General features: G+C 46.8%; 1 protein-coding gene and 1 long non-coding RNA gene across 6 annotated transcripts; both read right to left on the bottom strand.

Moving 5' to 3' along the window:
• Window positions 1-8,084, bottom strand: LOC109740437 (heat shock protein sti1 homolog). Of its 5 annotated transcripts, none has more exons than XM_040386865.3 (6): window positions 7,272-7,666; window positions 5,937-6,014; window positions 3,833-3,982; window positions 2,534-2,620; window positions 1,621-1,791; window positions 1-791 (listed from the first exon to the last, which is right to left on the bottom strand). In XM_040386865.3, the coding sequence occupies exons 3-6, from the start codon at window positions 3,941-3,943 to the stop codon at window positions 639-641; spliced, it is 522 nt and encodes a 173-aa protein (XP_040242799.1). In that variant the 5' UTR covers window positions 3,944-3,982; window positions 5,937-6,014; window positions 7,272-7,666; the 3' UTR covers window positions 1-638. The 5 variants fall into 5 exon arrangements, 2 of the variants coding, with proteins under 2 accessions (XP_040242799.1, XP_040242800.1); XM_040386866.3 differs by lacking the exon at window positions 1-791 and adding an exon at window positions 949-1,520 and having other exon boundaries at window positions 7,272-7,663; XR_012181564.1 differs by lacking the exons at window positions 1-791; window positions 1,621-1,791; window positions 2,534-2,620; window positions 3,833-3,982 and adding an exon at window positions 4,325-5,196 and having other exon boundaries at window positions 5,274-6,014; window positions 7,272-7,665.
• A 4-nt stretch (window positions 8,085-8,088) lies between these two features.
• On the bottom strand, window positions 8,089-9,109 carry LOC141021240 (uncharacterized). The gene is made up of 3 exons (XR_012181565.1): window positions 8,923-9,109; window positions 8,637-8,759; window positions 8,089-8,550 (listed from the first exon to the last, which is right to left on the bottom strand). It is a non-coding gene; the product is annotated as an uncharacterized lncRNA (long non-coding RNA).
• Between the last annotated feature and the right edge of the window lie 18,564 nt (window positions 9,110-27,673).

Genomic DNA, 27,673 nt, shown 5'->3' with positions numbered 1-27,673 from the left:
CCTGCTTGCTAGTAGTGATGTTAGTCTACTACAAGAAACAAAGAAATATTTATCCTCAAATTTTGACATAACAGATCTTGGTGAAGCATCATATGTTTTGGGCATAGAAATTCATCGAGATAGGAACAATGGAGTCTTAGGACTATCTCAGAAAGCATATTTAGAAAAGGTTCTTAAAAAGTATAATATGCATGCGAGTAAAGCCACACCTGCTCCAATAGTCAAGGGCGATAGTTTTGGGAAATTCCAATGTCCCAAGAACCAGTATGAGATCGATCAAATGAAAGCAGTACCATATGCTTCGGCAGTTGGCAGCTTACAGTATGCACAAGTGTGCACTCGCCCTGACTTAGCTTTTATCACCGGGGTACTCGGTAGATATCAAGAGAATCCAGGCCTAGAGCACTGGAAGATGGTAAAGAAAGCATTGCGTTATGCGCAAGGCACGAAGGACTACATGCTAATATACAGGAGAAGTGATTCCCTAGAGATAAAAGGGTATTCAGACGCAGATTTTGCGGGGGACAGAGATGATAGAAAATCCACGTCAGGATACATATTCACCCTCGCTGGGGGAGCTATTTCGTGGAAAAGCTCCAAACTGTCGATAGTTGCATCATCCACGATGTATGCAGAATTCATAGCATGCTTCGAAGCCACGGGGCAGGCGATATGGCTAAAGAAATTTGTACCCGACTTGAAAGTGGTAGATTGCATTCACAAACCACTAAAGATGTACTGTGATAACCAGCCCGCAGTATTTTACGCTCACAACAACAAGTCGAGTAATGCTGCCAAAACAATAGAGATAAGGTATTATGTTGTGAAAGATAAAATCCAGGATCAAACTATAAGTCTCGAGCATATAAAGACAAAGGATATGCTTGCGGATCCGCTAACGAAAGGCTTACCACCCAATGTGTTCAAGGAACACTTAGCCGGCATGGGTTTAAGGGAAAGCCTTATGATTCCTGGATAGGCCCAAAAGGAACAGAATTTGTTTCTGAACATAACGTATGTTGTAGCTGTATGATTCTAACGACAATTAAGTCGTGACGATGAAACATGCTCTATGTATCAATATGTGATGAAACAAATAAACTAGAAAGTATAAAGTTAAAAGTAAAGTTGAGATCAAGGGGGAGAATGTTAGGTTGATCTCTCTTCCGTTCGAACCCAACGGGTCGAACGGGCCCCTGACTCGCGCCCTGATCGGGGGCGCCCAAGCAAACCATGGTTGGTGGGCCCCTGTGACCCGCGCTATATAAGCAGAGGTGGGGGCCGGGGCAGGACTCACGAGGTTAATCGCTGCCACAATCCCCACCTACAATCCCTACCGATCTAGGGTTAGCGCGGTGCTCACAGGAAGCTCCACCACCTCGCGCACTCTCCGCCATCGCCGTGCGCCCCAGCACCACGATGGCCTCCGGCTCGAGTTCATCCACTGCTGGAGAAGGTAGGTTCACCGGATCTACTAGCCTACTCCAATCCAAAGTCTATCAGCTGCATCAAATACGATTCTGTTGCCACAGAAAATAACATAACTTGTCTACTTGCATCAAAACGGTTTTCCCACACAAACAAGACACACGACCCATCTAAAAAACCGTCGCATCTCACCTTCAGTAGCATCAGAGCAGTTCCTTCACGGTGGCAGCCCTTGGCCCAGCCAGGTCGCATCATCCTGCAAGCTTGAGCATCCTTCAGGGCCTGCGTCCCATTACCGAAGCGAATCCAGCATAGGCTACTATTTGAGCGCAAGGTCGCATTAAAAGGGTCGAGCTCCATGGCCTACAACAGCACGCAACAAGCATCAGCACAATTCTGCACAATGTTTAAGATTTGCCAGCAACAAATCTGCCGTGCTGGATGAATCACTAAAACAATTTGAATTTTAATAATATATACGCGTGCAGTAAATACAAGTCATCAATGACATGATTACCTTCCATAAGCATGTGACAGGATATCTGCTCACCCATGCCATGCATACGTTAGGTATATTATATATCTCTTCTCCCTATCAGATCGGTCTTTTGGGATAGTTGGTTGATAGGTATATATCTTAACATAAACCAACTCCGAAACAATTCTATTATTCTTCCTGGACTTCATTGTGGTGTCAACTTGTTCCTTCATGCCCAGCCGCTAGTATTGGTCTCATGTGTCCAGTGTCAAATTCTATTTCCCCTACACGTATGTGCTGCTGTGTGGCCTATGTCCACAATGATGAATTGAATTACATGCAATGTATGATCTGTTCTACCACTGATCCAACTGCGTCATCAATAAAAAAATGCATCCTAAGAGATTACAAAAATAATAACCTGACAGGAAGGGCTTAGAGGAGCAATCTCTAACTAGTTCACAGCATTAGCACATCTGCAAAGCGCGCAGAGCGCATAATTTCCATCACACATGCCATTCCACGGAAGGAACAGAAAAACAAAACTAAAATGCACTATAGTCTTTCAACTTGTCCTAAGCAGTCAATAAGTCCATAAACTAGAACAAGCAAGATGCAAGAATGTACCTCTCCATAAATTCTTGCTGCAATAAGATAATTCCCATTCTTGAATGCCTCATGTGCTTTAGATTTTGCACTAGCAAGCATAGTTTTCTGAAACATTGAGAACAGTCAAATGAAATAAAGATTCAGTATCACATGTAATCCCTTCCCACATGCTCAGTAGAAAAAAAAAATCTCCTGAATATACTCAATAGTTCTATCACTTGCGAAATGGCCATGAATATTTTTACTCCAATGCAGTATCACATGTAATCCCTTCCCACATGCTCAGTAGAAAAAATAATAATCTCCTGAATATACTCAATAGTTCTATCACTTGCGAAATGGCCATGAATATTTTTACTCAAATGTTGAACCTCCTGTCTCCCAGATAAAATAATATTAAAAGTCAGTGTCACCAGTTGAAGAATTGTTTGATTCATTTCATTTCCACATGTTTCTACTGGCCTAACTATCAATATCACTGATAGAACTCGGTAGCCTCTTTTGTTTCAGATATACATATCACTCATTGTGGTCTTTGGAGTGAGGTATTAAACAACATTACTGATTACCGCATCTTCCATCCACTACATAATCCACAACAAAAACAATGAAGCCTTTACTCCAAAGCAAGTTGGGATATGCTAAGGCTACCGCTACAGAAATCCCACAAGACCACAATCTCATCATTAAAAACTAAAATTTTCACTTGGCCAATTCCCTGTACTTTATTTTAATTTAGAATCTTAAATGCACATCTCGACCCAAAATGGGCCAAAATCAACACTGGGGTTAATCCTGGCTAGGTTCATACTTACAAAAATTTAAACTTCACAAGAGTTCAAAACACATAGGCATGACAATAAACCACAATCCATGTTTGCATGCCACAGAATTAACACGTAAAAGATTAAAGTGTGATGTGCCATCAAAAAGTCACGTGATAAGGAATATCGAGTTGACCAGTTTAACAGAACAGGTAAGTTAAATACATTTAGAATCCTTTCAACTAAATCTTATTGCTCCGAAATGAGTTGGCATGCAATACATGTGACACATTTTTTGCTTACCGGCTCATAGCTAACCCATTGCAGCAAGACAACTGGCATACTTGAAATTCACGATCAATCTAATTCTCAGCCACTAATCATAATTCATTACATACAGAAGGGACACTCAAGTGCACGGTTTCAAGCTGTTTTTTCAAGTTCAGACAATGAATTGAAGAAACCCCAAATTCGGGAAATCTCGCAGCCAGCAATCAAGCATGCACACTCAAACCATTAATATAAATATGGTAGTGATGTTTTATAATTATACCTTTGATGAGGGCACTGAATTTACATTGCCAATGATTCCATCAACACTCCAGTCACGTACTTTAGGAATACGAGAAGTGACGGGAAATAGAATTTCAACATGTTCACGCATACCAGAACGTGCAGCAATTTCTATAGGAGTGTGCCCATACTGCCAAGACAACAAACAAGATTAACTTCACTTGATATTTGACAAAATAAAATGACGAAGCGGCCGAGAGCATGCAAGGTATGTAGACAACCATTGAGCAGACATGGTATAAACTTAAATACATTCTAGAGATTAGGATAAATCTGGCGCTTAGTTAACATGATCTGTCAAGAACAACATTTATACTAATACCGAATTGTTACATTATAATACTATCCCAAGTTCCCAACAATTTTCAGGATGAATAAGATAAGAAGTAACTCCTTGTGACGCCCCCGATTCAATCGTACACTAATCATACACGCAAACGTGTACGATCAAGATCAGAGACTCACGGGAAGATATCGCAACACAACTCTAAAATTAAAATAAGTCATACAAGCATCATAATACAAGCCAGGGGCTCGAGGGCTCGAATACAAGTGCTCGATCACAGACGAGTCAGCGGAAGCAACAATATCTGAGTACAGACATAAGTTAAACAAGTTTGCCTTAAGAAGGCTAGCACAAACTGGGAAACAGATAGAAAGAGGCGCAGGCCTCCTGCCTGGGATCCTCCTAAACTACTCCTGGTCGTCGTCAGCGGCCTGCACGTAGTAGTAGGCACCTCCAGTGTAGTAAGAGTCGTCGTCGACGGTGGCGTCTGGCTCCTGGGCTCCAGCATCTGGTTGCGACAACCAGGTAGAATGGAAAGGGGAAAAAGAGGGAGAAAAGCAACCGTGAGTACTCATCCAAAGTACTCGCAAGCAAAGATCTACACTACTTATGCATGGATATCTGTGTAAAGGGGCAATATCGGTGGACTGAACTACAGAAAGCCAGAATAAGAGGGGGATAGCTAATCCTGTCGAAGACTACGCTTTTGGCAGCCTCCATCTTGCAGCATGTAGAAGAGAGTAGATGGTAAGTTCACCAAGTAGCATCGTATAGCATAATCCTACCCGGCGATCCCCTCCTCGTCGCCCTGTTAGAGAGCGATCACCGGGTTATATCTGGCACTTGAAAAGGTGTGTTTTATTAAGTATCCGGTTCTGGTTGTCATAAGGTCAAGGTACAACTCCAAGTCGTCCTGTTACCGAAGATCACGGCTATTCGAATAGATAAACTTCCCTGCAGGTGTGCACCACATAACCCAACACGCTCGCTCCCATTTGGCCGGACACACTTTTCTGGGTCATGCCTGGCCGCAGAAGATCAACACGCCGCAGTCCCACCTAGGCACAACAGAGAGGTTAGCACGCCGGTCTAAATCATATGGCGCAGGGGTCTGGGCCCATCGCCCATTGCACACCTGCACGTTGCATGGGCGGCCGGAAGCAGAACTAGCCTAGCAGGCGTTCCAGTCCAATCCGGCGCGCGCCGCTCAGTCGCTGACGTCAAAAAGGCTTCGGCTGATACCACGATGTCGAGTTCCCATAACTGTTCCTGCGTAGTTGGTTAGTGCGTATAGGCCAGTGGCAAGACTCAGATCAAATACCAAGATCTCGTTAAGCGTGTTAAGTATCCGCGAACGCCGACCAGGGCCAGGCCCACCTCTCTCCTAGGTGGTCTCAACCTGCCCTGTCGCTCCGCCACAAAGTAACAGTCGGGGGCCGTCGGGAACCCAGGCCCACCTCTACCGGGATGGAGCCACCTGGCCCTTCAGCCCCCATCTCCGAACAGTATCATAAGTACTGTAACAGTTTAAAGTATATAGCATATGCCTGTGATCACCCCCGAAGTGATCACGGCCCAGTAGTATAGCATGGCAGACGGACAAGAGTGTAGGGCCACTGATGAAATACTAGCATCCTAACTAAGCATTTAGGATTGCAAGTAAGGGTAACAACTATAGCAACAATGACCGGCTATGCAGCAGAATAGGATTAACCGAAAGCAGTAACATGCTACACTACTCTAATGCAAGCAGTATAGAGAAAGAATAGGCGATATCTGATGATCAAGGGGGGCTTGCCTGGTTGCTCTGGCAAGAAAGAGGGGTCGTCAACAGCGTTGTCGATCGGGGCACCAGCAGCGGCGTCAGTCTCGTAGTCTACCGGAGAGAAGAAGGGGAGGAAACAATGAATACAATGCAAACAGATGCATAACGATGCATGACAAGACAAGTAGCGGTGCTAAGTGTGCCCTAACGCAGTATGAGGTGATACCGGTGAAGGGGGGGACATCCGGGAAAATATCCCCGGTGTTTCGCGTTTTCGGACAGATGAATCGGAGGGGAAAAGTTGCGTGTTTGCTATGCTAGGGAGGTGTGGCGGACGAACTGGCTGCGTATCCGGATTCGTCTCGTCGTTGTGAGCAACTTTCATGTACAAAGTTTTTCTATCCGAGCGACGGATGAATTACTAAGAATTTCCGAAGTTTAAGCAATATCCGCTCACTCTGAAATTCTGAGAACTGCCCAGTTTTTAAACATCACTTAGCTGGTTTCCGGAGGCTATAGCTATTGTTCTGTACATCCTATAACTTTGTGCGTTATATCAATTGTGAGCATTTTTCTGCGATCTACATGTTAGTAACACTTTACTCCATATTAGAGTTCATTTGCTTGACCATCAACAGCTCTAAAGTAGCTATGAAAATAAAGCTGTTTATCAGTTTTTCAGCTAACAGAACTTAGCATTTTGTGAATTTAATAGGATTTAATCCGCGCATCAAATGGATTCGGTCCAGTGGGGTAAAATGAAGTTTGTCAAGTGTACTTCCGTCACATATTATTTTTACTCATGTTAGCACTTGATTAGCTATTGTTTATGGGCTGTTTAGAGGGCTACTCATTGTAGAAATACAAAAGCTAGCTACTGCTACAGTAACTGAACATTACTGTAGCGCAGCAGCAGAATGCAGCGGCTAGCAGGCTTCAGCAAGCAAAGCAGCAGCAGCAACGCAACAACAGCAACGCGCAAGCAGCAGGCAGCCGGCAGCAGCGGCGCGAAGCGTGGGCAGAGGGCAGCGCAGCAGGCGTGCGAGCGCGAGGCGGCGTGGGCTCGGGCACGCGCGCGTGGCCAGAGGCCTGCGGGGGGCGGTGGGCGTGGCCGAGCGGCGGCGGTGAGCAGGCCCACGTGCACGCGGGGCGAGCCGGCGCGGGCGAGTGCGTGAGCACGGGCGTGCGGGGGCGGACGAGCGCGCGCGATGCCCGACGGTAACAGGAGCGACGCGAGTGGAGCCAGGGGTGGCTGTGCGCGTGCGCGGATGTAGAACTCCGGCGCGGCCATTGCGACGGAGCCCGCGGGGACGGCGACTACATGCACGTAACAACGCCGGGGAGAGTGGGATTCGGGGCAGAGCTCACAAGGGGGCTTGAAGAGGTCTTGGACAAGTCGGGGTGCTCGGTGTGGCGCGGATCCACGACGACTGTGGTCGGGCAGAGGCGGCAAAGATGGCGGCGATGCCGATGAAGCAAGGCGATCCCGTTCGCACGGCTCCGCGTAGACGATGAGGAAGGCACGCATCTCCTGGATGTGCTCCCGGGCGCCGGGGAGGCCGGTCGCCGCGACAGCGACGACGCCACGATGACGATGGCATTCTAGCGAGTGGGTCAGAGAGGGAGAGAGAGCGTGGGGGTGGGGATTGGGGCGCGCTAGGGTTCCTCCGCGAGGGAAAGGGGGCTGGGTGCGGCCTTATCCCCTCCGCGGACCGTCAGATGGGCGGCGCGTGGGCGTCGACGGCAGTGGCGCCGGTCGATGGGCGCCACGCCCTGTCTCCGCTCCTGTAGCGAGGAGGGAGGTGATCCGGTTGGGCTGGGCAAGGTCTGCTAGCTGGGCTGGTTGGCCCATAGGGGGGGGGTTGTTTTCTGTTTTCTGTTTTCTTTTTCTTTTATTTTCCCTTTTTGTCTTCTTTTATTTACCAGTTTATTTTTGTTTTATAAAATACAAAAGTTGTACCCAGATTATTATTTCAATCTAGTTCACTGCCACAAAAGTTGAACTCCAAAATAAAATAGTTTAAAATTTTGTTAATTATAAAAGGCATTTAATTACTTGTTTATGTTGCTGTTTTATTTATTTTAGAGCACTTCAATATTTTATAGGAATGTGGTTTCTTCACCACAATTACATATGAATTATTTGCTACATCTAGAACTTTTTAGTTTTGACTTTCAAATTTTTTAATTATTTGACTTTGTTTTAAAATTGAATTTTGAATCGGTTTGAACTAACGCAAGATTAGCAACAGTAATCGAGGTGATGTGGCATCATTAACAGGGAATTACTGTAGTCTGATTATTCGGGCGTCACACTCCTGCTGATTTTGCAATCGCAGCTTCATTTTTTCTCAAAACTGATGATGGTAACTTATATATTTCATCCAACAATCCAATGTTCTTTGTAAGTTCGAAATTGGTCAAAGTTGGAACTCCAAGGTAAGTTCTTCCTACTTAGTAGATAGCCTAGAGCCATTACATGCTTCTCCAAATAATCAAACAGAATAGGGTCTTGAATTTAAAATGTAGCTTCGCTGTTATGGTAAATCTAAATGGACCAAAAATGCACAAAATAGAATTCATCAAGACATTTGTTTTAAAGTTTACAAACTGAAGATGGAAAACCAGTAATATGTTTAGCAATGACCTGCTAAACGAACCGTGTATTAGAATATGTCCTGCTAAGTTTTGACGAGAGCATCCATGTAGCAGTAAGGTAAAAAAAGAGCTTACACTGTCAGTAACATTAGCATCTGCACCAGCCAGAACTAAGCACTTAAGGATGTCAGTCGAGCCAGCAAGGGCAGCAATTATTAAGGGTGTATCTTTACCAATACCATCCACATCAGCACCAGCCTAACAAAAGATGACAGGTTATATACTTCACAAGAACAAACATACAAATTGCAATTCATCATTGTCATAACCATTTTAGGAAAATTACAGAAACTAAGTAATATAACCCTTTCTTTTCACATTAGCACAGTAACCTGTAAGTTGATGTGAGAAGATGACATACCTCAAGCAGGAGCTTCACACATTTTAGTGAGCACGCGGCAGTAGCAATAACAAGAGCTGTAGAATCAGTACCACTCAAAGCTATCTTATGCTGTTGGGAGATGCAGAAATTAGAAATTCCATATAACTACAGTCAGCATAAAATTTAAATAAGGGCTGAAGAACTACAGTTGAATAGTGATATACAGTATATATATATATATAATTTTATCCATCAACTCAAAGTATTATATATAATGTCATTGTGAGTAGAAGCTTTTGACACAAATAAGAAATAACATAATTAGCATGTACAAACATCGCAAATTAAATGAATTAGCCTCTCATGTTATCTATTTTTTGAGGAAAATGGAAGTTGTATTGCCGATGCATTTCAGAAGAGAAGCAAGTATAGTTGAGTTACAGAGAAAGGGATCATGGCTCCCAGTGGCCCTCAAAACAAACTTAAAATTACAGCTAATCAGACTCTGGATCAGGCTCGTTTTCCCTAAATGTGCTCCAGGAGATACGCGAGTGAGCCAACAGCATGTCCTGCTTGATTACTCCAAGCACATGATCCTCAGAGGAGACAATATTCTAAGTTATTTATGAAAAGGTGATATTAATCCTATTAATCCGTCTGGGAGAAGTACCTCTGACCATTCCCCAAAAATTCAAACGAAAGAAAGGAAGATCAAAAGAATGAGTCTCCCCAGCTCAGTAAAGTCAATGGCCAAACAAATGACAAAGGTCGAACTTAAAAGTCAAGCATGTTAAACTTCAACTTGCCAGGCTATGTCAAGCAAGAACAGTAGAAACTAAAAGCACTGTGTACATTTTATAGTCGGATTATGTGTATGCTGGAGAAACAGAGAGCATGTTACACTCAAGTCTCTGGACTCCACCTGGACACTGGTGGGACCATTGCAATAAAACAAGACAATTCAGCACTGAAAAGGAGACTACAGGTCGATGTGTATATTCGAGAAACTGAATTGGACAAAGAGCAGCAATTTCACTCATGTTACCAAGACAAGATACTATATATTGAGACTATGTTTGAAAACTGGAGCAGGTGAGATTAAATTAGAAGGAATGAAAACTGAAAAATACGGGTGTAACACACAAAAGCCAGTGACATGAAATAAATACAGATAGGGAAAAGTTGCTGGATAGGGCAACAAATGAAATAACTATTACTGTGGACTTAACCATTCTAGGGAAACTAGTTTGTAAAAAAGGAAAATATGAGAGTGGCGCTTACATTCTAGTAAATTCTAGTAAATCCAAAACTCGTATGAAATTCAAGAAACTTGGCATGCTTTCATGGAATGGCATCAACATGCCGTGGTAAATTTTTTTGTCCCATTTGGGGCAGGTTTGGGTATATGCTTCTCACAAACCAGAGCTTCTCACAACAAGCATGATGGTTTTGGTAGGGAACGCCCCACCTTTGGGGACAAAACGATATCCATTGCCTCTTATTGCTTAAAAAAAATTCTCGCGTCAACATAGAACAACAGGAGTGTTGTGCTATTTTTTGTGATTTTTTGGGGTTCGTTTGGACAGTTTAATGAATTAAGTGAGTTTTCAATGCATTTATGTGCATAATTCAAATTTGAACTACATGCACATGCTCCAGTGCATATAAATTGGTTGAAAAATCAAATCTTTGTCCTTGGGTGCATGCTTAGGTCCCATGCAAGAAATGAGAATGAATGTCAAACACCCTTCCACCGTCACTCGGCCGCAAACATTGAGATACCTGGTTTTAAATTCTAGTAAATCCAAAACTCGTTTGAAATTCATGAAACTTGGCATATGCTATCATGGAGCGGCATCAACATGCCGTGGTAAATTTTTTGTCCCATTTGGGGCAGGTTTGGGTATATGCTTCTCACAAACCAGAGCTTCTCACAACAAGCATGAGGGTTTCGCGAGGAAACGCCCCACCTTTGGGGACGAAACGATATCCATTGCCTCTTATTGCTTTCAAAAATTTTCTCGTGTCAACATAGAACAACAGGAGTGTTGTGTTATTTTTTTTGATTTTTCGGGGTTCGTTTGGACATTTTTATGCATTAACTGAGCTCTCAATGCATTTATGTGCATAATTAAAATTTGAACTACATGCACATGCTCCAGTGCATATAAATTGGTTGAAAAATCAAATCTTTGTCCTTGGGTGCATGCTTAGGTCCCATGCAAGAAATGGGAATGAAGTCAAACACCCTGCCACCGTCACTCGGCCGCAAACATTGAGATACCTAGTTTTTAAATTCTAGTAAATCCAAAACTCGTCTGAAATTCATGAAACTTGGCATGCTATCATGGAGCGGCATCAACATGTCGTGGTAAATTTTTTGTCCCATTTGGGGCAGGTTTGGGTATATGCTTCTCACAAACCAGAGCTTCTCACAACAAGCATGTGGGTTTCGTGAGGGAACGTCCCACCTTTGGGGACGAAACGATATCCATTGCCTCTTATTGGTTTCAAAAAATTTCTCGTGTCAACATAGAACAACAGGAGTGTTGTGTCAATTTTTATGATTTTTCGGGGTTCGTTTGGACATTTTTATGCATTAACTGAGTTCTCAATGCATGTATGTGCATAATTCAAATTTGAACTACATGCACATGCTCCAGTGCATATAAATTGGTTAAAAAATCAAATCTTTGTCCTTGGGTGCATGCTTACGTCCCATGCAAGAAATGGGAATGAATTCCAAACACCAGGGCACCGTTGATTGCCGGCAAAACGTTGAGATACATGGTTTTTAAATTCTAGTAAATCCAAGACTCGTCCGGTGCGCAGGTTCACCGGGAAGCGTGGGAGATGTTCAACGCAGGATTTGTGCATCTCTTCAACTCAAACGGTTCAGTGAAGCAGTAAAGCGGCAGAAAATAAACCAAAAAATATGTGTGCTGCCACAGGCCCAATGTGCCGTGTGAGCAGGCGTGAGTTGACAGGACGCATGCGAGCAGTTCGCCGCGTAGGCAGACGGGGAGGCGTGCGTGCATGTGTGTGAATTGACGGGGAGGCGTGCGAGTAGCTGTGTGAAACGATGGTAGGAATGGCAGACGTCCGCCGCGTAGGCTCACCGGGAGGCGAGACAACTTTTGACCGCAGCCTGCCTTGCTCCCACTGGTCCGTATTAATTCCGCGCCCGAGCCGCCGGCCATAATAGGCGGCCGCACCCCTGGTCCACAGCGGTCACCAACGTCTGGACTCTAGAGTGTATGATGATGCCGCCGAAGCACACCATCGGAGGGAGTGGCGACGCCGGGGCTGGTGAAGCACCCGCACAACGCATGAAGCTAGCCACAAAGGTTTCCGTCGCCGCCGACGAGGTCTCACGTGGGCAGTAGCACGACCTTGACTTTGTCGGCGCCGTTGTGCCCCCCTAGCCGGAGCCGGAGGTCAACAGCTACTCCGGCAACAACTGCGACTCCGACGGAAAACCGGTTACTCATCTATATACCCATTTGTGCGGCAAACATATCAAGTGTTTTCTTTGGTTAATCCCCCCACCCCGCCCCTCTATAATTTTTCTGGAATACAAATCCTATGGTTATGTTCTCTCAGTCCATGAAATCAGAGTAATTAAGATCCGTTAGATGCACGTAGTGTATTGATTGTTTAAATGTTATCTGTATAGAGTTAGTGATTAATTATTTGTTCTGTACAAATGATTTTTGCTAATAATCCGACTAGGGTTAGCTTGCATGCTAATATTTCATGGCTAGATCTTGAGAATTGATTTTGAATGTACTACATATATGTTTGTGCCTTTTTTCTTCCTGATCTTGAGAATTGATTTCGAATGTCCTACATGTTATGCCATTTTTTTCTTTCAGATTAGTATGTACACAGATGAGGCTCCGACCAGCGCCGCCGCCGGATGTAGATCTTGGACCCAGCTGTGCGGCCAGAAGCGCCCCCTGGACCTGAGGAACCAGTAGAATCTCCGACGGACCGCATCAGCGATCTCCCGGACGGAATCCTTGGGGAGACCATCTCCCTTCTCCCCACCAAGGATGGCTGCCGCATACAAGTCCTCGCATCTCGGTGGCGCACTCTATGGTGCACCGCGCCTCTTAATCTCGATTGTCGTCACCTATCTGTCGATGATGATTCTGAACTCCCCGGAGCCATCATCTCCTCCCACGAGGGCTCCGTTCAACACATCTGAATCCCGACATGCTACCTGCTGGACATACCTTGCATGGTGGCCGCTTGGCTAACATCCCGTCAATTCGATAAACTCCAGCAGCTTGAGTTCTACCATGACTATGTATGTAACATACCACGAACCGATGTATCTGTGCCCTCACCACCGATGTCCATCACGTGGTTTTCCTCCTCTCTCCACACCGCCACCTTTGCCAGGTGCCATCTAGCAGACAATCTGGTACAAATGCTTCGACTCCCACTGCTAAAAAAACTTGCACTTGTGGTGTTTGATCTGTCGGAGGCCGCACTGCACAACATCATCCACTCCAGCTGCCCTACCCTGGAGCACTTGCTGCTTTTTTTTGCAATGGAAATTCATATCTTTTGTCTCAAAATAAAGTCGCCCCACTGAAAGGATCAAGAAGAGGTGTCTAGGGGGGGGTGAATAGACTCTTAACAAGAAAAAGTTGCAGTTTTTATTTTCTTCAAGTTAAGGTGGAGTTTTAGCACAAAATTAAACATTCACAATACATATCAAGCAAGCATGACAAGAGTATATGAGCAGCGGAAAGTAAATCATGCAATTTGCAAGAATGTAAAGGGATGGGATTGGAGTGTGCAAACGCAATTGGAGACACGGAGATTTTTGGCGTGGTTCCAATAGGTGGTGCTATCGTACATCCACATTGGTGGAGACTTCAACCCACGAAGGGTAACGGTTGCGCGAGTCCACGGAGGGCTCCACCCACGAAGGGTCCACGAAGAAGCAACCTTGTCTATCCCACCAGGGCCATCGCCCACGAAGGACTTGCCTCACTAGGGTAGATCTTCACGAAGTAGGCGATCTCCTTGCCCGTACAAACTCCTTGGTTCAACTCCACAATCTTGACGGAGGCTCCCAAGTGACACCTAACCAATCTAGGAGACACCACTCTCCAAAAGGTAATAGATGGTGTGTTGATGATGAACTCCTTGCTCTTGTGCTTCAAATGATAGCAACTCTCTCTCACAGATTTGGATTTGGTGGAAAGATGATTTGAGTGGAAAGCAAGTTGGAGAAGGCTAGAGATCAAGATTTATGTGGTTGGAATGGAATATCTTAACCTCAACACATGAGTAGGTGGTTCTCTCTTAGAAAATGTATGATGGAAGTGTAGGTATGTTCTGATGGCTCTCCCCACGAGTGAAGATTGGGTGGAGGGGCATATATAGCCTCCACCCAAAATCTAACTGTTACACATAAATCACCAAACTCGGTGGGACCGAATCAAAAAACTCGGTCGGACCAATTTAGTTCATAATGTGACCGTTAGGCATTTCGGTGGGACCGACATGATCAACTCGGTGGGACCGATGTGCTAGGGTTAGGGTAAAACCTCATCTCGGTTTGACCGATTACACAAACTCGGTGGGACCAATTTTGGTAATAGGCTAACCAGAGAGTTGGTCAGGCAAACTCGGTGGGACCAATTACGAAACTCAGCAAGACTGAATTTAATGCAACAGGAACCAGAGAGTTTGCAAGCCCATCTCGGTGAGACCGAGATCCCATCGGTGAGACCGAATTGATTAGGGTTTCTGGCAGTGGCTATGTCAACTGAACTCGGTGGCGCCCGATAGAAAGATTCGATGGGGCCGAGTTTGACTTTTGGTTTGGGACATATGTGGATATGAGAAAATGGTTGAGGGTTTTGGAGCATATCACTAAGCACTTTGAGCAAGCAAGCCATTAAGCAACACCTCATCCCCTTTTAATAGTATTGGCTTTCCTATGGACTCAATGTGATCTTGGATCACTAAAAGTAAAATGTAGAGTCTCGAGCTTTTGAGCTTGAGCCAATCCTTTATCCTTAGCACCTTAAAGGGGTTCCATATCCTCTTGTCCACGCCACTCCATCTGTTGAACTCGTCTGAAATATACTAGATGAAAACATTAGTCCAACAAGAGATATGTTGACATTAATTACCAAACCACCCAGGGAGCACTTGTGCTTTCACCGACCTTGTAAGCATGGGAATTTGTTTTTTGGACATGATCTCATCATCGAAAATGCCCCTTCACTTCAAAGGTTGCTCCTTGATTCTGGTATAGTACCTTCGCAAATAACTATAGTCTCTACGCCTAAACTGGAGACCTTGGGTGCAATTCGTGATCCTTTTAGATGGTTCAAGATGGTGTTTGGCTCCACACCTATTGAGGTACTGTATATTATTCACGTAAACTTTTGTAATCTGCCTTTTTCATTTGTGCGCATAAGTTAAGTATCATCTTGGACTACACTTTTGGTACTAATATTATGTTCTATGCTCAATGAAGAGCTTGTCCATCCTATCAGTGGTAGTGAATTCTGTCAAGACCTTACATATCAGTATGTGGTGTTTTTATCTGAACATGATTATTGGCTTGCTGCAATGCTTTCCATGTCTGGAGAATTTGTATATAAAGGTGATGATTTCACGCACATTGAAAGCCCATATATAATGTACTATAATTAATCGTTGAGCTATCACTCTTTCAACATAATCTTTTTAGACATTAACTGTTTTCAATCTTCATATCTATTTAGGCACTAACACGTGGAGAAAAAGGTATAACCAATCGATGGTTCAAGAAGCACCGGGATTTTCTCAGATCTCATGACATTCGTTTGAAGACAGTAACACTGGAAGGATATGCATCCCACAATGCAAACACTAGCTTTGTCACATTGTTCATGTTGAATGCGAGGGCACTATTGTCCATGAGGATTAAGTTTTTCGACAAGAATTTTTTTACGGCTATAAGTGTTGAACAACATAAAAAGAAGTTTCAAGTGGACCTAAGGGCTTCTGATCGTGCTCGGCTTCTATTTACAATAGCTTGTCATCATGTACCAGTAGAATTTCTGGCCGGGGATCTTGATTTTATGGATCAGACCGATCCATTTGATTGTGACTGCCGAAAACTTTGGTTGAGTTAGATGTCATTGTCCTGTTCAATCTGGATTTTGTCTAAACCTGATGAGCAATTAATCCTTGTGCTTTTGTACTGTTTCTAAGCTGGAGTTAGATATTGTTTCCCTTTTCAACTCGGTTTTGACCCATATTTTCTTTCATACTGGGCCAATGGCTTGCCATTTCTTTAATTAAGACATAAATATTATAAGAATTCACAACATAGGGAAAGAACATCACTCTCGCGGGATCCTCGAGATCTTTGTTCATTATAGAACCCGCAAGTTCTTAGCGCCCACCAGCACCCACAAACTTATTTTCAGCTAGCACACCAAATGGGTTGTAATTCTTAATAAGAAAGGTAGCATGGTAGTGACAGATTTGGATTTGTCATTTGGGACCCACGAGGAAAAAGCCTATCCAGGGCAGTGCCGACTCGACAGCAAACATTGAGAAACCTGGTTATAAAATTACTGTAAATCCAAAACTCACCTCAAAATCACGAAACTTGGCATGGTATCACTGGTGCGCGTCGGTCCTAAACAAACGGTTTTTTACCCCTTTCCGTGACGGCATTTGGAACCGTCGCCAAGTGAGTGTGGGCGATAGGGTGGTCCTTCCCACACGACCCAGAAACCATCGGGGATAGGGAGCCTTGATGCATACAGTTGTCCCTATATAACTGTTTCTGATATCTCGAATATCCCAAACACTTCATCCATGCTACTCGTTTGTGCTCGCATTGCCATCGCAGTCGGAGTTTTGTGGTTCTGCCTAAAACCAGGCAGATTCTAGGCACGGGAGCTTTCCAGGTAGATTCTAGGCAGATTCCAGGCACGGGAGATTTACGATGCCTGGCACATCACAAACAGTTCATGATTATAAACCGTGTACGATAGGTAGACAATCACACACATTTAGTTTTCCTGCACCATATGTGATAGTGTCTGACATCACACAGGCTTTGCGAACGGCAACTGTGTGCATGCTTGCACACGTTTCCTCTCTGTGAACCGTCTCGGATTATGGTGTATATCGCAAACATATGTGTTTTACCAACCGTGTGTGCCGTAATGACCTACACAACGTAATTTCGCCCTAATTTAATTGCTGCTATTTAAAATTGTACCTAATTTAAACTTGAAAGTAGGCTATAGCTTTATTCATATCCATCAGGTTCAAACAACCAATGCATTATTCGATTCACAGGTACATATGTTTAAGAATTGCAGAAGCACCAAATAAAGAATGATGTACCAGGGTTCTATACTTGTACTATTACAGATGGTAAAGAAAGAGGCGACATACATTCCAGTTACTGAACAAGGTGAAGCGGAATGGCCCTATTGTGCTCTCCTGGATGCAGAAGGCATGCAGGACTCTAGTCCAACCCCATGTAGTTTGAGAGGTAATCTTGAGTAAACTGCTTCAGGATCCACTACAAAAGAAAAAAGATTCAGATATTGTCATCTAACACAACTCATTACGGGCAGTAAAAAGAAGGCTACAGGGTTCTTACTTACCATCCTGCAGTTCACTGTTGTCTTGCATAAAGTGTAAACAAATAGTTCGATTGACATCTTTTGACCCATTTTAGTAACAATCTTTATCAGTTTCCTCACTTGATGCTGGTTCATGAATATCTCATTGCCCCATACACAGAAAGGGTCGAAGTGTGGATCTTTGGCAATGATATATGTACCTAAAAGCACCAAGTTAATATTAGAAGCTAAAAAACAATTGAAAAATGATGTAGTACAACACTCCATCCATCCCATTATATAAGATTTTATTACATGTATATCTAGACATCATCAGAACATTAAGGTAACACTCTTCCTTGTTGCTATGTAGCCTGGGATTGCATATTTAGTCATTCAGTACAATGCATGTTGCTAAACAACAATTGAAAAACGAAAAGGCATGTTAACTGCAATATCCTTAACAGCAACCAAATATCATAATTCATAGTGGTATTGTTGAAACTGTTATTGATGAAATTGAACTGCACAACAAATAGTTGCACATATAGAGCATCACATTGTGAAGAACTGAAATTAACAAGTCATAAGGACATCTCTAGGCGATCCTTAAAAAGTTAAAGGAATAAAACCCTTAGTGGATATATATATACTCCAGCAATTTTTGGCCTTTTCTAGTCGATCCCCTAAACTTAAGGTTGTAAACTTCAATTTGATCAAGTTCAAAGCAGGTTCAACCAAAAGTAGCATGCACTCAAACATAAACATAGATAGTCTTGCATAACCGAACATAAAACATAAATTTAAACTAAGCTAAACTACTTTCGGTCGAAGTAGAGGTCGAGCCAATCCTTCCTCGTCACATACGGTGTGCCGCGAGCCGGGTCCGGGCCAGTATTGTCATCGGGGTCGTTGGGGAAGGCACTCCTCCACTCTTCGACGTCGATCTCCTCGTCCTCAGGGCCCACCTCAATGCCCTCCGCCCCGTCGCCGCCGCCTTCGACCTCGTCCTCACAGGAGAGCGCGATAACCTCACTGCCTTCCGTGACGCCGTCCTCGCCGCCTTCGACCTCATCATCGGAGGAGAGCGCGATAACCTCGCCGCCCTCGGCGCCGGCAAAGATCGCCCGCTCCGCCTCCACGAGCTCCGGGTGCTGCCGGCGGAGCTCTTGCATGTAGACCTCGTCGGCGGCCTTGGCCTCGAGACGCTCCCACGCCTCGTGGTCCTCCCGCGCCATAGCCGAGCTCACCACCCTGGCTCCGGTGAAACGAGGTGGACCGGACGTGTGCCGAAGGGGAAATTGAGCCTAGCCGCCGCGCCGTGGTAGCGGACCTGCCAGCGGTCGTACTCCATGGCCGCGAGCTCGGCCGTGTGGAAGCTACCGAGCCACCGGCGGGTGTGGGTCTCTCGATCTGTAATCTCGGCGACCCACGTCCCCCACCGCCGCTGTCGGACCCCAAGGTATCGGCTGCCGGGTCCAAGGGAGGACAGGGAAGTCCTCGAACCGGCGTAGGGGCGCGGCGGCGAGCGGATCGGGGGACCGGTGACGGCGGATCGGGCCCGCAGAGGACGACGGGTACACCTCGGCGGCCACCTCGCCGGCGTCGGGCGAAAAGGCCGCGATAAACCTATTTTTGGCCATTGGCTCCTCGAGCTCCCCGGCACACGGGCAGAGGTTGAGGATGGAGGCGCCGATGATGGCGGCGACCTACCAATGGTTTTGAGGGTTGTGTGTGTCTGTGTGAGAGGAGGTTTTGGGGTGTGTGTGTGGAGGGAGGGGGGAGCAAGGTTGTGTTTGAGGAAATACTGCGGCAACTGAAAATTTTACTAGGCGGGAGTAACAAGGCGGGGATACTGAAAATTTGGATCAAGGGCGAGAAGAAATTTTTGAGATTGTGAGGGATGTAGAGGCGGGAGTAAAATGCCGGGGCTACTGAAAATTTGAATCAAGGGACTGAAGCAGAGCGGGAGTAACAGACATCGCACACAGTCTGCACATACTAATCGTGTGCTATCAAACATTAATACCTTCCAGGCGGTAGATATTTTCGATATTGCAAGGGATGCAGAGGCGGTAGTTTTTGGGGAGTGAGCTAGTGTGCTTGACACGCCGGCTGTGGACTGTAGCCGACGCACCTTCTCGCGTAAGCCATAGGCGTACTATACACCGACGGTGCTCCAAGATATTTTGTACTACATCTCACATGCACTACAAAAAAAAGACACATCCGTGACATTTTGGGCCGAACGAAATTTTTTTCTGTCATACATATGACACTTCTATGACGATAATTGTGACAAAACCCGGTATCATCATAGATGTGGTGGGCTCCTACTTCTATGACAAAAAATCATGAAAGAAAATGGGCTTTTCGTCCTGGGCGGGCCGGAGACGCAGCTGCATGACATTCTTTGAGCCATCCATGACGGAAAAAACCGTGGTAGAAGCGAGGGCGAGGAAAATTTCGGGGAGTTCCCGGTTACGGTGGGAGGTCGGGGGCCGAGCGATGCGTGTTTCTCTCGTACACGTATGCGCGTGTGTGCGAGGCATTGGCTCTAACTGAACCCGAGCGAGGCATTGGGCTCTAACTGAACCCAAGCGATTGCACTGCAGGCTACGCGTTACTGAACCCGAGCGATTGATTGATGGCTGTTAACTGAACCCGATCGAGCGATTCCTTTGCTACTGCTGCTAACTGAAGCCGATCGATGCTGCCTCTGGGATGACAGTGAGCGTTGCGGGGGGGGGGGGGGGGGGGGGTTGGATGAACAGTGAGCGGTGGCGTTGCCTCTGGATGAACAGGACCCCGTGGTGTGGTGGAGGGCTGGATGAACAGTAGACGATGGAGGGGTGCCCGTGGAGGGGTGGTTGAACAGGACCCCGTGGTGTGGAGGGCTGGATGAACAGTAGACGGTGGAGGGGTGCCCGTGGAGGGGTGGTTGAACAGTAGCCGGTCGAGTAGCGCGCGGTGGAGGCTGGATGAACAGGAGCCCGTGGAGGCTGGAGGAGGTCGACGGTAGCCCGTGGAGGTTGGAGGAGGTCGACGGTGGAGATGAATAGTATCCCGTGGAGTCCTGTTTTGTGGTACGCCACACCCCTCCCGATGAACAGGACCCCCGTTTCGACTGTAGGAGGTCCGTTTCGTCCGTTTTGCGGTACGCCACACCCCTCCCTATCAACAGGACCCCCGTTTCGACCGTAGGAGGTCCGTTTCGTCCGTTTTGCGGTACGCCACACCCCCCGATCAACAGGACCCCCGTTTCGACCGTAGGAGGTCCCTTTCCTCCATTTTGCGGTACGCCACACCCCTCCCGATCAACAGGACCCCGTTCCGAACGTAGGAGGTCCGTTTCCTCCGTTGTGCGGTACGCCAGGCCTCGTTTCCATCGCCTGTTCCGTCCAAGCCCTCCCGATGAACACGACCACGCATTCCGTTCCGACCCAGCCGGTTGGCTCCCACGCGTTCTGTTGCCTCCCGATGAACACGACGCATTCCATTGCCTCCCCATGAACATGACGCATCCCGTTGCCTCCCCATGAACACGACGACGACGTTGTTTCTCCATTCCGACCCAGCCATGTACACGAGCCCTGGCCGTACGTATGCGCGAGTAGGCGTTCGAGACCCCGCCCGTATGTACACATACGTGGCCGTATTTTCTTTCTTGCACCCTGGCCGCTGTACGTACATGTACATGCTACGTGCGCGCCTCTACTACGACACGTACGCGCCTCTACTACGACACGTGCGCGCCTCTACATCCACCAGTATATATGTACGTACACTTCGACCAGGTGGGTCCCGACTGTCAGGCACTTCCTTGCCTGCGAAGATGTAGCTGGTGGGTCCCAGCAGTCAGGGGGGCGAATCGTTTTTTTTGCCCGGACGCACTTCCTTGCGTGCGAAGATGTAGCTGGTGGGTCCCAACAGTCAGGGGGAAACTTTTTTTCACAAAATACAGTGGCCCGTCCGGTGGGTCCCAGCTGTCAGGTGGAAGAATCATTATTTTCCGCGTAATAAGGAGGCACTTCCTTGCTATGGCCGTGGACCCAGCTGTCAGCCTCTCCACATACAGTCCACGTCCGATGGAAGTCGTTCCGTGGCCATGTTGACCACGCCGCGCCGAGAGCACCAGGGCGGTGGACGACGGCGAGGCCTAGGAAGGGGACGATGGGGAGCCGGGGAAGACGCGGCAGTGGAAGCCCGCACGGAGAGGAGTACGAGGGTTCACTGGTTCGGCTGCGGTGTGAGGCTGCCGTCGCCGCAGGGCCTGGCCAGCGGTGGGAATAGTAGGGGGCGGTGAGGCCTCCGCGGCAGCACAGCCGGCCACGGGAGGCAGGAGCATGCGGCACGACCGGCACTGCTTTGGGGGGCTGGAGCAAGAAGACCAGAGGTTGAAGAAGCACTACGGCCGTTGGATGGACATCGTACGGTCACTGGAGCTAGAATCATTCATATTGACTAAAGTTGACAAAGGACCCCGTCCCAGTCAACTTAGTAGGCCCACAAGTCAGCCTCCCACCATGGTGGGTCCCAGCTAGCAGGGGGAGTATTCATTTTTTTTGTGCGTAGTAAGGAGGCACTTCCTTGCGTGCGAAGATATAGCTGGTGGGTCCGAGCTGTCAGCGGCGGTAACGTTTTTTTATGAAATACAGAGGCCCTTTCGGTGGGTCTCTGATGTCAGGTGGAGGAATCATTATTTTGCACGTAATAAGGAGGCATTTCCTTGCGTGCGGCCGTGGACCCAGTTGTCAGCCTCTCCACGTACAATCCACTTCAGATGCATGTCAGTCGTTGACCACGTTGACTAGGCTGCACCGAGAGCACCAGGGCGGTGGACGACGGCGAGGCCTAGGAAGGGAACGACACGGAGGCAGGGAAGACTCGGCAGTTGTTTCCCACGCGGAGGGGAGTACGATTGTACGAGGGTTTACTGGTTCGTCTGCCGTCGCCGGAGAATAACAACAGGTGTGGGTGAGTAGAGGGATGGCTAGGCCAGCGATGGGAGTACGGTGGGGCGGTGAGGCCTGCGCGGCAGCAGAGCCGGCCGCGGGGAGGAGGGAGCAGGCCTAGACGGGGCAGCCCAAAACCACGTCCAACACTTGCTAAAACTTCGTCCCTCGTTTTCTCTGTGTTTCGCACACTCGACATTGTGTGGGCATTTTGGCTGTGCATCATATGAAGATGTGCTATGCATGAATGTTGATCAGCATGGTTTTAACTAGCTGGTAGTTCCATTTTCGACCATGAATAAAACTTCCAACATGATGTTAACCCTGTTTGAAAAGGCCGTGTTAATATAAATGCTCTGCCTCTGAAAGTTGCAGTTTCTTATCTGAAACTGAACTTGCAGTTTCTTATCTGAAACTGAAACTTGAAGTTTCTTCTCTGAGAATCACATTGTCTGCACTTTTATACTCCTATGAAACTACATTTTTTAAGTGCTAAAAATAGATCTCTAGAATTCATAAAATACTTCATATGCTCAATACTGCAATTCTAAAATTCAAAAGACATTCATATCTGAAAGTACTCTCAAAATACACAACACAAAACACAATTCACAACCTGCAAATACTGACGACCCTAAGCTCCTCCTGACAATTCACAACCTGCCCGACTATTGGGCTGGGGGGGGGGGTGCAGCCCCCTCCTATTCCTCGGCGGCAGACAGCCGCCCCGTGAGACGATGTGAACGGCGAGGGAGACGATGGCGGGGAAGCGTCGTCGGGCCAACTGCTTTTCTCCTCTTGCAGTTGGGTTCGGTCGACGAAGACTCCATTGGCTCGCTCTGGTAGGACACCCTCACAAACGGCACCCTGTAGATGCTCGATCCTTCAATCTCTGGTGGATGCTCCATCTGGGATCGATACTCCCACCACCGCTCCCTCACGATCGGATTCGGTGAATCTGTTTGCTCCATGGCCCAGAGGAGCAGCTCTATGTACTCCGGCGCGACTCCCTCCGGGAGTATCACCGCCTTTTCGCTCTGTTGTAGATATTTGGCCATGGATGTCGCCGTCGCCGCTAGTTGGTCCTTGTTGTCAAACCAAGACTGTATCTCCAACATCCTAGCTAGCTTCACAGGGTCGCCGTCTGCGATCCTCACGTATCGGTTGTACTCCTCCATCGATCTACTTCTCCACAGCACCTTCACCCGCCGGCGGTGGTTTTTGAATGGAAGAGGAGAGGAGCAGCGCTGATTTTTGATTAGAATGGGAGAGGAGCGACGCTGGTTTTGGACTGGAACAGGAGAGGAGGGGCGGTGGTTTTGAAATGGAAGAGGAGAGGAACGACGCTGCATTTAGATTGGAACAGGAGAGGAGCGGCGGTGGTTTAAGAGGAGAAGAGCGGAAGAGCGGCGCTGGTCTTGGAAGTATTTTGTTGTTGTTTTGCGTATTTTGGGTCAAAGTTTGACCACGTACTGTATTTGACAAGCAAAATGTGAATGCATGTCACCAAAAATTGTATCGTTTGGTTCTTATCTGAATGTACTTTCAAATTATATTATTTTTGCAATGTATAACATATATTTTATGTGCGAAAATCATGGTCAATTATGACCCAGAATAAAAGGGAGACTAGTTAATGTGGGGTCGCTTTCTTAATTGAAGGGTAAATTGATTTTGATTTTGATCCAGTCACAGCGCGCCGACCCTCTCGTCCAATCCTAAATTGCTGCCGCACGCTCCTCTCCCTCTTCTCCATTGCAAAACCACCTCCTCTCCTCTCCATCATCTCCATTCCAAAACCACCGTCTCGCCTCTCCCTCTTCTGATCTTCTCCATTGCAAAACCACCTCCTCTCCTCTCCATCATCTCCATTCCAAAACCACCGTCTCGCCTCTCCCTCTTCTGATCTTCTCCATTGCAAAACCACCTCCTCTCCTCTCCATCATCTCCATTCCAAAACCACCGCTCGCCTCTCCCTCTTCTCTATTGCAAGACCACCGTCTCTCCTCCCATCTTCCAAAGCTAGCACCGGACCACTCAGAAGGACATCTATGGAGAGGATGCAGCAGCGAATCAGGCAGATCGCCGGCGGCGACCAGGCAAAGTTAGCCAGGTTGAAGGAGATCCTTAGTTGGTTTGACAATGAGTGGAAGATTTTGAGGACGGTGCGGGCCATGTGGCAATGTATGCGAAAGAGCGAGACGGCGGCGATGAGGGCGGCGATGTACATGTACTCCTCGGCGGCAGTCACGCCGCAGTCCTCCGAGTTCATCGAGTATCTCCTCTGGGCGATGGAGCAGACATATTCGCCCGAGGCGACAGTCAGGCGGAGGTGGTGGGCGTACAGGTCGAAGGTCAAGCACCCAGAGGATAACGAATCGATCGAGTATGGTGTGCCGTTCGTGAGGGTGCAGAGCCAGCCGGAGCCACAGGAGTATTCGTTCTCCCACCGCAAGAGGAGGCCGGATGGCACGACGTCGCTTCCCCGCCGTTCTCCACGGTTCCCTCGACGCTCGCCTTGTTTCAACGGTGGCGGTAGGGTTTAAGGTAAGCTTCGCACTAACCTAATCTTCCAGCTGCTCATGCTTACAATCAGTGTGATAGTTAATGAAAATCATGCTTACAATCAGTCTCCGAGTACTACGCCAATCACCCTAAAATAGCTCTAGACCTTTGGGTCAAAGTTGTGACAGAGTGTACAAATAAAGAAAAATAGATTGGTGCTTCTTTCAGAAAAGAGTACTCCCTAGAAAACTGCCAATATAAGCTACTAGTATTTGGTTAGATGATTTGCTGCCGAGAAAGATCCGTCCACAGAGAGCGCTACACATCCCACTGGTGGTGGTGGATGCCAATGCGTGCATGCAGCATGGTTGGTGTCGGTAATTTTTACTTGGCACACCTTGCACTCTGCATATATGCCGGTTCCATACGTACATTTGTGCAGTTCCACCAAAATGCAGCTGAATAACCCTGTTTGCACAGATAATGAAAAAGCGTGATTACATTATAGTGGCACTAGTTGATGAAACACACAGAATAAATAGAAGAAAATATTGCGATTGTATCATAGTATGCCATGCTGCGAGGGCGAGATGGGCCCTGCGACGCCTCATACGGTACGCCTCATATTGGACATCGTCCCATGTCTCCCAGATACACCTTCTGCTAGTGATGAACATCAGTGTACAGCGGTAGTACAAGGAGACGCCTTGAGACATTCAAATCTCTATTTTTGTACATATCAACTAAAATTAAGCACCCCAATTTGCAGAAACGCTTAAACATTAACAATGGGACTAGTTGATGAAACATACATTAACAAAGAGAAGCACTTTCTTTATCTACATTGGAAATGAAATGATAGAGATGACACTCGCTCTATTTTAACTGTATTATTACTTCATTTTATCAGTGACACTAGGGTCGAGCAGGTGGCAAACGAGGTGTACCGTGCGTCGCAAGGATGGAGGCCGAGGGTGCTTAGACTGGGATGCTGAAGCTGGCTCTTTCAGTCACCAACATGGATGATTCAATTCATGGGACCTTTTGGTGCAGTTCACCTAAAATGAAGCAATGTCCCGTGAGCTAGCAGCTTCTTAATTTTTTTTAAGGAAAGGGCTCCAGCCCCGGTTCCATTCCCATCAAAAAACGAAACCCACAGAGCTTCTTCTTCATTAGTTGCAATAAAATTGAGCAACATCAAGGTTGGTTGTGAAGCTCCTGGAATGCTCAACTATAATTTGGATATCATTTGTGCAGTTCAACTAAGATCGAGCGTGAAATGTATATCTCTGTTTGCACAAAAAAGGTGGAAAGGAGGGTGACTAACAAGTGATGAAACATGCATCAAATGAAAAGAAGCATGTTCCTTATCTGAATGGCAATCCTACAATGACAATAGCAATTTCTAAAGCACTGGCATTGCTAGATATTAGTGTGGGCATTAGGATTAATTATGACAACCTTTAAATATGACATTACTTTGGGCACGGGAGAGTAGGCGGACCAGGACAGTTGCATTTCTAACGAAAAGAACCAACTTATCTTAATGGGAAATTTTAGCAGGACATGTAAAGAAGTGCCATTGATTCATATTACTGGAGGCATTACATTGAAAACAACATTGGTTTAACGTGTCCTTACTTTTAACAGTGCGACTGCTACATTCTACCAGTGGCATTACATAACAGTGGCTCAGGGCAACAAACATCAGAACAGGATATCTGGGTTGGTCCCATTTTTGTTTGGTATAGCCACCTTATACTGTGTGAGGCTAGCAAATCTAGTGCTGGACTTACTCTGTTGACTTGTCCCCCAGTCCCCACTTTCTTTCCTTTTTCAACCAATAGATCGGGTTTATATTGAGTTTGTACCGCGTTTCCCTTTATTTCCCTATTAGACCTAGAGGCCAGTTGGATAGCCAGTCTCTGCTACTTTTCGCCCCCATTATTTCCTCTTTTGACCAAGTCCTAGATTCAGGTAACAAATCCTCCCCCACCCCCACCCCCTTTCTTCCTTGTTTGAACCAAGTAGTACTAGATTCGAGTGCATGAACTAGTTTTACCTCTTAAACGTAAAAAAATTAGGTGGTTTTCGAACATCCGATCGATCCTATCTACGAGGGGGCCTGAGAAATAGTAAAAGATACAAATGCAGCGACGTCAGGAGCACGGGAAGTAGAGCAAGGCCAGTTTCAAAGGAAGTTATACCTGATGGTCGCCGGGATGTCGCTAGGTGGGCGGCGGGAGGCCGGATCTGCCCACACTACGACATCGAGGAAGAAGGGGTCGGAGGCCCTCCCTCGCCAGCGGTGCTTGGGAGAGAACGGCAAGGCAGGCTGATCGGGACGCGCCCAGCAGTGGGTAAGAGCCGTCGCCGAGGACGACCGCGTGAACGTTGCACCTTCTCACCTTCCCCGGCGGAGAGGATCCGGCTGGATCTGTGACCAGCGGTGAGCAGAGAGAGAGAGAGAGAGAGAGAGTGTGGCCACAGCTGTCGTGTTTAGATCTGGAGAGGCCGAGACAGTGTGAAGAGAGCAACACTAGCAAGCAAGCGTGGAGGCTCCTGCCTATATAGTGGAGTAGTACTAGTTTTCTTTTGTCTACCGGAGCCGGCTTGACCTCGTCAATGACTGTCGAGAAGTCTTCATGCACGTGGCTCGGAGGCGCAGTTGTCGTCATTTTGATCTGAAGCGCCGGATTATAACATATAACATGAAAAAATGCC

The sequence above is a fragment of the Aegilops tauschii genome, chromosome 4 (genome assembly GCF_002575655.3).
Source record: "Aegilops tauschii subsp. strangulata cultivar AL8/78 chromosome 4, Aet v6.0, whole genome shotgun sequence".
Lineage (NCBI taxonomy): Eukaryota > Viridiplantae > Streptophyta > Magnoliopsida > Poales > Poaceae > Aegilops > Aegilops tauschii.
This window is presented reverse-complemented; position numbering and strand designations above follow the sequence as displayed.